Source organism: Sinocyclocheilus anshuiensis, unplaced genomic scaffold, assembly GCF_001515605.1.
Source record: "Sinocyclocheilus anshuiensis isolate Anshui unplaced genomic scaffold, SAMN03320099.WGS_v1.1 scaffold3964, whole genome shotgun sequence".
NCBI lineage: Eukaryota > Metazoa > Chordata > Actinopteri > Cypriniformes > Cyprinidae > Sinocyclocheilus > Sinocyclocheilus anshuiensis.
Genome location: NW_015536707.1, coordinates 55,926 through 64,820, shown reverse-complemented (window position 1 = coordinate 64,820; position 8,895 = coordinate 55,926). Strand labels below are relative to the sequence as shown.

The window sequence follows — 8,895 nt, the reverse complement described above, 5'->3', positions numbered from 1 at the left end:
TCAATCCTCAGGATGTTGTGACAAGATAGAAGAGCAGGGCCGTGACCAGCCGTTGATCAATCTTTTTTTATTCTGATACTTACTTGGAAAAGCATGCTACATGCTACAAAAAATTGTATATACCAATATATATACATGGGTGTGTGTGTTTATATAAATGTAATATTATTGAATTTAATATTATGTTATTTTTATTTTAGATTTTATTTTTATATGTTTAGTATGGCGTTATTTTAATGACAAATGTCGAGAGTGCATTATTGTAGCGCGAAAGCACATTAATATAATGCGCGAGCGCGAATCTTTCCGCTCGCACGCGTTCAGATACACGCTGTTCTCGCCCATGCTACTATTTTGCTCGCACACTTAAAACGTGTCTCAGGGGTCCTGAAGTGAGAGGTCAGAGGTCATCGTCAATTAAATATGTTGTCATTTGGTGGTCCCCTATTTACTACACACGTCTTCAACACACTTCTTGTTGAAACACGTTATGGTGACTCTAACACAAAGTAAGTTAAAATAACAATCTACAACAATAGTATACTGCAGCAGCTAATAAATCTTAGCATATAAACATAAATATAGAGAGTCTAGAGCCAGTCAACAACATTGTTTAATACTTTTTATTTATTAATTTATTTCAAAGTACAGTAAATTGAAAAAGCAGTGCACTGAGAAATCTTACAGTAATGTCATGATAGGTCAGATAAGTCTTCACCGTGGCCTGGATGAGTAACCTAAACTTCATAGTTCAAACATGAGCACTCACTGGGCTATATTTATGATTTGTCCATATATGAACATGCTGTTTATAACTTTGAGAGTCATTACATGACCATGAAATAAGATTCGTATGTGCAGTGATAACTGAGGTTTAATTGCCCAATAAATGTCTGCCAGAGATAGTATTTTTTCCATTTGGAAGGACTGTTACAGTCCATCTCTGGTAATTCATCTAAGTTTTTAATGTTCTGCTTGACAAACTTCTCAAATTGGTCAAGAGGAAAATCTTTGCTCACAATCCTGTGATTGAACTAGATATTACATACAGTAAGCTCTTTGTGATTTTGTAAAAAAATGAAATATCTGTCCAAAAGTTGACATTATATGCAAACACTGTTACTTGAATGTATTTGCAATTGAAAAGGAAATAACATGGATGCTAAATGTCCAAAAACAAATGTTGGAACTTGCTGAACACAAGAATCTATCTGGTAAAACAAAGGCAAGAATGGTAAATTACATCATGTGATTTAGCAATATCAATCGCTATGTAACAGATAGCTGTCCAAAACATAAGTATATTACCTTTTATCAAAAGTAAAAACTTTCAGTCATCACTTTGTGTCAGTCTTGCTGTCACCTCTAAAACTAAATAGCAGTGACAGCTGAGTGCTTCTTCACAGCTGAACCAAGTTCCTCCTCTTTGCCAAGATTAAAATAAGATGCAGCATTGAAATAAGACCTAAGTGACATCAAATTAAACATTGAAAACAAACAAATACACACAACAAGAAAGCCTACATTAAAAAGAAGATACACAACATAAGAAAAACATGGACTGTAAAACTTTTATACCATATAAGTGTATTATCCAAATGTCTATGATTAATATGTTGTTGCTTTAAAATTTAAAACATATCAACATCATGAATTTAAGTATAGAAAGGCTGTTCCGTTGATGTAAACCATGAGAATAATTAAAATATCACATGCTCCAGCAAACCAACAAAACAAATGAAGGACAACATGTTGCTATTTTCCACCAGGACTGAGATGCATCATCACACACCATGTAGAATAACATGACCAAATCCAGCCGCACATTTCAGCTGAGTCTTCAGTAAAGATACTATATAAATGACACCCTCTGCTTGCAGCACAGTTGCCCATCAAACGTCGGTGAGTCACACCATCTACCTATCTATCTATCTATCATTATATATATACTATATATACTATGTATTTAGTATATAGTCATTTATACTTTTTTTTTTCAGACTCCTTAACTTGACAGCTGCCATTTCTATCTGATCATAATACAAGGTAAATAACTTGCCAACTGATGGTGACAATATGATCTGTTTGGAGGTTTCACTGATTGGAATGTATTAGGAGAGTTGAAAGTTAGACAATGACAATCAGAAAGTGAATCTAATTAAGTATATCAGCATGGTGATGTCAGTTCTACTCCACAGTGAAGTACAATCATGGGAGATGGTGAAATGGAGTGTTTCGGCCCGGCGGCCATTTACCTCCGGAAGCCAGAAAGAGAGCGAATCGAGGCTCAGACCGCCCCCTTTGATGCCAAAACAGCATTCTTCGTGACAGATGCAGCTGAGATGTACCTGAAAAGTAATCTTGTTAGTAGAGAGGGTGGCAAAGCTACTGTCAAAACTCACTGTGGGAAAGTAAGTATCATAGATTTAAAAAAAACTATTTGATATGTTACTGTGCTTGAGTCTTCAGAGGTTAAAGTTTTTCACTTAAATTGTGTAGAAATGTGTGTACAAAAAGTCTAAACAATGTTCATTACAGACTGTCACAGTAAAAGAAGATGAAATCTTCCCAATGAATCCTCCCAAGTTTGACAAAATGGAGGACATGGCCATGATGACCCACCTCAATGAGCCTTCTGTGCTGTTTAACCTCAAAGAGCGTTACGCAGCATGGATGATCTATGTAAGTAAATCATAATTTATTCCTGGAATAGGGCAGCAACATTGTAAAACTGGACGATCTCCATTTCAGACCTACTCTGGCTTGTTCTGCGCCACTGTCAATCCATACAAATGGCTCCCAGTGTACGATACAATTGTTGTGGCTGGATACAGAGGCAAAAAGAGGATTGAAGCCCCACCTCACATCTTCTCCATCTCTGACAACGCCTACCAGTTCATGCTCACTGGTAAGTGGATTCCAGCAGTCTCAACAAATAACAGTTAAAAAGTCAATGAAAAAAATACACTTTATAATAACTAGTGTGCCAAGGGACTACGGATTACAATTAGCCAATTTTGGCTAAATCTGACACATTTTTCACATGTTGTGTGCATTATTAATGTGCATTGTCCCTCATTAAATAAAAAAATAAACAATAAACAAATAAACAAAATGATATTCATCATGCTGATAAAGGCCGGTTCAGAAAAGTATGATCATACTTAACTATAAGTGCAGAACTAGATCATAGCTACAACAGGATGTCAGATATTGAGTGTAGGCTCGCCCTAGTAATACACTAGGATATGGACACTTTTTATTTAGCCTTTTAAGCAGGAGTATGCTTTGAAATAAAATAAGTAAAATAAATATTTCAAATTTCTTAAAGATTAAAAATAAATAAGGAATTACCTGTTCCACGTTTGACGTGAGAGATGCGTCTGCATTGTACAAACACACAGTTGCCATCGCATCTGTTTACAAACAAATGAAATATTTCTAGTTTATTTTTAAAACATACAGAAAGACTGGCAAAATGTTTCATCGCATTGGATGGGGTTTTCAGAAGAAGTTAAGTAAAATATTTTATTTAAAACTTTAAAGATTTCATCTAAACTATCTTTTAATTTTAAAAAGATCTTATTTAAACTCTCAAGATTATGCTTTAAAGTCATCTTCCCTATTGTGACGTATATTCGAGTGAAACTATTTCTGGAATATAGGGCGGGATTTCACCCTTGACCTGGAGTTTGATTGACAGGCGATCTGACCAGTCATAATGCCGAATTCGCCATTTTGTCTGACAAACAACCCAAACAGGAGCGTTAGAGTAACGTCAGTGGACTATGGTGTATGGACGGCTTTCTGCAGTTGAGAGAACATAACTCTAATGTTCATTCATGTTTATTTCCTGCTATAACTAGTAGTAAAGAGGACGAGATGATCGGTTCACGTGTCACTTAACACTGACAATGCGCCGATAGACAACACAGAGCAGGTTACTTTTGGTGTGAAACAATTTCTAAATTTTCTAAATTTTAATTTTTTAAAGAAATTCAAACAGTAAAAATTTTGTGGCTCTTTAATGTGAGTAGTACCTCCGCACGCGTTCAGATACACGCTGTTCTCGCCCATGCTACTATTTTGCTCGCACACTTAAAACGTGTCTCAGGGGTCCTGAAGTGATAGGTCAGAGGTCGTCGTCAATTAAATATGTTGTCATTTGGTGGTCCCCTATTTACTACACACGTCTTCAACACACTTCTTGTTGAAACACGTTATGGTGACTCTAACACAAAGTAAGTTAAAATAACAATCTACAACAATAGTATACTGCAGCAGCTAATAAATCTTAGCATATAAACATAAATATAGAGAGTCTAGAGCCAGTCAACAACATTGTTTAATACTTTTTATTTATTAATTTATTTAAAAGTACAGTAAATTGAAAAAGCAGTGCACTGAGAAATCTTACAGTAATGTCATGATAGGTCAGATAAGTCTTCACCGTGGCCTGGATGAGTAACCTAAACTTCATAGTTCAAACATGAGCACTCACTGGGCTATATTTATGATTTGTCCATATATGAACATGCTGTTTATAACTTTGAGAGTCATTATATGACCATGAAATAAGATTCGTATGTGCAGTGATAACTGAGGTTTAATTGCCCAATAAATGTCTGCCAGAGATAGTATTTTTTCCATTTGGAAGGACTGTTACAGTCCATCTCTGGTAATTCATCTAAGTTTTTAATGTTCTGCTTGACAAACTTCTCAAATTGGTCGAGAGGAAAATCTTTGCTCACAATCCTGTGATTGAACTAGATATTACATACAGTAAGCTCTTTGTGATTTTGTAAAAAAATGAAATATCTGTCCAAAAGTTGACATTATATGCAAACACTGTTACTTGACTGTATTTGCAATTGAAAAGGAAATAACATGGATGCTAAATGTCCAAAAACAAATGTTGGAACTTGCTGAACACAAGAATCTATCTGGTAAAACAAAGGCAATAATGGTAAATTACATCATGTGATTTAGCAATATCAATCGCTATGTAACAGATAGTTGCCCAAAACATAAGTATATTACCTTTTATCAAAAGTAAAAACTTTCAGTCATCACTTTGTGTCAGTCTTGCTGTCACCTCTAAAACTAAATAGCAGTGACAGCTGAGTGCTTCTTCACAGCTGAACCAAGTTCCTCCTCTTTGCCAAGATTAAAATAAGATGCAGCATTGAAATAAGACCTAAGTGACATCAAATTAAACATTGAAAACAAACAAATACACACAACAAGAAAGCCTACATTAAAAAGAAGATACACAACATAAGAAAAACATGGACTGTAAAACTTTTATACCATATAAGTGTATTATCCAAATGTCTATGATTAATATGTTGTTGCTTTAAGATGTACCTGAAAAGTACTCTTGTTAGTAGAGAGGGTGGCAAAGCTACTGTCAAAACTCACTGTGGGAAAGTAAGTATCATAGATTTAAAAAAAACTATTTGATATGTTATTGTGCTTGAGTCTTCAGAGGTTAAAGTTTTTCACTTAAATTGTGTAGAAATGTGTGTACAAAAAGTCTAAACAATGTTCATTACAGACTGTCACAGTAAAAGAAGATGAAATCTTCCCAATGAATCCTCCCAAGTTTGACAAAATGGAGGACATGGCCATGATGACCCACCTCAATGAGCCTTCTGTGCTGTTTAACCTCAAAGAGCGTTACGCAGCATGGATGATCTATGTAAGTAAATCATAATTTATTCCTGGAATAGGGCAGCAACATTGTAAAACTGGACGATCTCCATTTCAGACCTACTCTGGCTTGTTCTGCGTCACTGTCAATCCCTACAAGTGGCTCCCAGTGTACGACTCAATTGTTGTGTCTGGATACAGAGGCAAAAAGAGGATTGAAGCCCCACCTCACATCTTCTCCATCTCTGACAACGCCTACCAGTTCATGCTCACTGGTAAGTGGATTCCAGCAGTCTCAACAAACAACAGTTAAAAAATCAATGAAAAAAATACACTTTATAATAACTAGTGTGTACTAAGTATTAGTGTATATATAATTAATTGTCGATAAATTGCTGTTTTGACAGAGTTCATAGAAAAGCTAAATCCAAATTGTATGTATATATGAAAGACGACTGATGTTTTTTATCCTTAGTTAAGAACTTCTTAAAACGATACCTAAATGAGGATTTTAAGCTGAGGAAACGTTATCCACCAGCTCAGGTGTAATGGTGTGCTGGAGGGTATCAGAATCTGCAGGAAGGGTTTCCCCAGCAGAATCCTCTATGGTGACTTCAAGCAGAGGTAAAGACACCACACCTTTTTCAACCTATTAATTAGAGATAATACACCATCTAATCTTATACACATTTCAAAATTGTGCTTTCATCACTTTTGTGCCTTCACCAAAACAAATCTTACCTTAATGTCCTCTAGGTACAAAGTATTAAATGCTAGTGTCATCCCTGAGGGACAGTTCATTGACAACAAAAAGGCTACAGAGAAACTCTTGGGCTCTATTGATGTTGACCACACCCAATACAAATTTGGACACACCAAGGTGAGCTACTCAGCAAATACACCATGTGGACAAAACTATTTAAACTCTTTCCTTCTCATTTTTGACTCTGCTACAAAACAATGACATTGTAGAGAATTCAGTCCTTCAAATTGTCCTGCAACAGTCTGAGGAAGGAAGGCCTGAAGCTTTTGAATAGGCGTTCAAGTCTAGGCTTTGTGCCAGTCAAGTTATTCCACACCAGATTACACAAAACATTTCTATATGGACCCCACTTTGTGTACTAGACACTGTTATGCCTCCTCAAACTTTTACATCAAAAATGAAAGGACAGAATTTCTCAAATGTCATTCTATACTATAGTATAGAACATAATAGATTTTTTCCCACTGGAATTACTGGAACAGCCAATCTCAATTATTATTAGGGCCATATAGTGTATCCCAGGCCACATCAATGCTGAAAAGGACTTATTGGCTTCTTCAACACTACACCACTAATGTATTCCAAATGTTCTTGTAGGTGTTCTTCAAAGCTGGTCTGTTGGGTGCCATTCATGGAAGCTAATTCTATCTATATTGGTTAGCTAATTTTCATTGGCTTATATTTCAGGCTGCCATGATGGCTGAGGAGCTGAAGAAGGAGCAGGACACCAGTGCTCACCTGGAGAGGATGAAGAAGAACATGGAGGTGACTGTCAAAGACCTGCAGCACCGTCTGGATGAGGCTGAGAGTCTGGCCATGAAGGGTGGAAAGAAACAGCTCCAGAAACTGGAGTCCAGGGTAAATTATAGACTAAATAAGACTTAGGGTGTACTCATACTAGGAACGGTTGCCTTTTAACGAGCCAGAGTGCGATTATACCCCCTCCCCACTCCCCCGCTGGCCTGCACTTACAATGCACTTAACATTTTGGGCTGGAGCAGGCTTTAGTCATTCCGATTCAACTTTTGTTTTGAAGAAAAGCGCTTTCGCTATTAGACTGTCTAATACATTTATCACTTATGCAGTGTAGTGATTTTCATTTAATTGTGCTGCACATATCAAAAAGATATTATGGAGTCAGATGACATTGATGGAGGAATTTGCAGCTATACTCACAAAGTATAAATATTGTTTATCAATAAGGTGAAAACCAGACCCGTTATAAACCTACATTACTCAATACTCAAATTAACTGAAAATTGCTACTTTTCAAGTAGTAATAAATGTTTTTTATAGAAAATATGACAGTAGCGCACACAATTAGTAGCTGTTCTGTGCGCCGGTGCAGTTAGCGATCACACTACATGCATATCGCGCCAGAGCCCAACTGAACCATGCTCTGGCTCACCTCTTCAAGCGGGCCAGGACATGGTTCAGTGTGCCGTGCTCGGGCATGGTACAGAGTGATCACACTAGTCAAAAGAACCAGACTTTTGGTGCTCGGGCATGGTTCAGATCGCCTAGTGAGAGTAACCCTTAGATGAACTGGCCATGGCAGAGATTTCACAGGTGATAACAATAACTCTCTACTGAAGGTGCATGAGTTGGAGGCTGAAGTTGAAGCTGAACAGAGACGTGGTGCAGACGCTGTGAAAGGAGTGCGCAAATATGAAAGGAGAGCGAAGGAGCTCACCTACCAGGTAAAACTACACAAGAATTAGATATTTAACACATTTCATGATGATATACATAGTTTAACCAAGACCATGAACAATTTTTACATCCAAAGACTGAGGAAGACAAGAAGAACGTGACTCGACTGCAGGATCTGGTAGACAAGCTGCAGCTGAAAGTGAAGGCCTACAAACGCCAAGCTGAAGAAGCTGTAAGTCTAATGTCAAATGTCTTGAGGGTGAAGTTTTGACATTTTCTATTCAATACACTCAGTGCCATGAGTGCAATGCTCTGAAAGGGGGTTGGATATCTTGTGTAATCCTAACAGGAGGAGCAGGCCAACACTCACCTGTCCAGGTACAGGAAGGTGCAGCATGAGCTGGAGGAGTCTCATGAGCGCGCTGACATCGCCGAGTCCCAGGTCAACAAGCTGAGAGCCAAGAGCCGTGAAGCTGGGAAGGTAACAATAGATGATGATTATGTAAAGAACAGTGACTTTTTGTACATAAAATCTATGAAACATTTTCAACAAAATCATTTTTTGCATTTTCAAGACTAAAGATGAAGAATGAAGACAAGAAACTACACCTACAAGCAAGCATATGACTGACTTGTGCTGAGTTTTTCTGTTTCCATTAAATGGCAGAGTTTGACTTCGTTCTCCATTATTTTTTCCACTTTCAAACTTTATCACATACTCAATCACTGTTTTAAAAGACAACTCATGAGGCATGATGTTGTAAAGAACACAAATGCAGTGCACTGAAATTGTGATAGTAACATAAAGAACCCAAAAATGAAAAGCA

The 8,895-nt window shown here is 37.0% G+C and overlaps 3 protein-coding genes and 1 long non-coding RNA gene across 4 annotated transcripts; all 4 read left to right on the top strand.

Annotated features, from left to right (window-relative positions):
- The first annotated feature begins 1,861 nt into the window (after nt 1-1,861).
- On the top strand, nt 1,862-2,969 carry LOC107655257 (myosin heavy chain, fast skeletal muscle-like). The gene is made up of 5 exons (XM_016442708.1): nt 1,862-1,902; nt 2,001-2,046; nt 2,199-2,411; nt 2,539-2,682; nt 2,752-2,969. Exons 3-5 carry the CDS (start codon nt 2,211-2,213, stop codon nt 2,944-2,946), a joined length of 540 nt encoding a protein of 179 aa, XP_016298194.1. The 5' UTR covers nt 1,862-1,902; nt 2,001-2,046; nt 2,199-2,210; the 3' UTR covers nt 2,947-2,969.
- Nucleotides 2,970-5,361: 2,392 nt separating this feature from the next.
- On the top strand, nt 5,362-5,965 carry LOC107655291 (myosin heavy chain, fast skeletal muscle-like). Its single transcript, XM_016442747.1, has 3 exons — nt 5,362-5,430; nt 5,558-5,701; nt 5,771-5,965. Exons 1-3 carry the CDS (start codon nt 5,362-5,364, stop codon nt 5,963-5,965), a joined length of 408 nt encoding a protein of 135 aa, XP_016298233.1.
- A 218-nt stretch (nt 5,966-6,183) lies between these two features.
- LOC107655278 (uncharacterized) lies at nt 6,184-7,048 on the top strand. The gene is made up of 3 exons (XR_001630419.1): nt 6,184-6,276; nt 6,409-6,532; nt 7,013-7,048. It is a non-coding gene; the product is annotated as an uncharacterized LOC107655278 (long non-coding RNA).
- Nucleotides 7,049-7,093: 45 nt separating this feature from the next.
- On the top strand, nt 7,094-8,692 carry LOC107655269 (myosin-7-like). The gene is made up of 5 exons (XM_016442717.1): nt 7,094-7,273; nt 8,011-8,115; nt 8,205-8,300; nt 8,418-8,549; nt 8,644-8,692. The coding sequence occupies exons 1-5, from the start codon at nt 7,109-7,111 to the stop codon at nt 8,659-8,661; spliced, it is 516 nt and encodes a 171-aa protein (XP_016298203.1). The 5' UTR covers nt 7,094-7,108; the 3' UTR covers nt 8,662-8,692.
- Nucleotides 8,693-8,895: the final 203 nt, after the last annotated feature.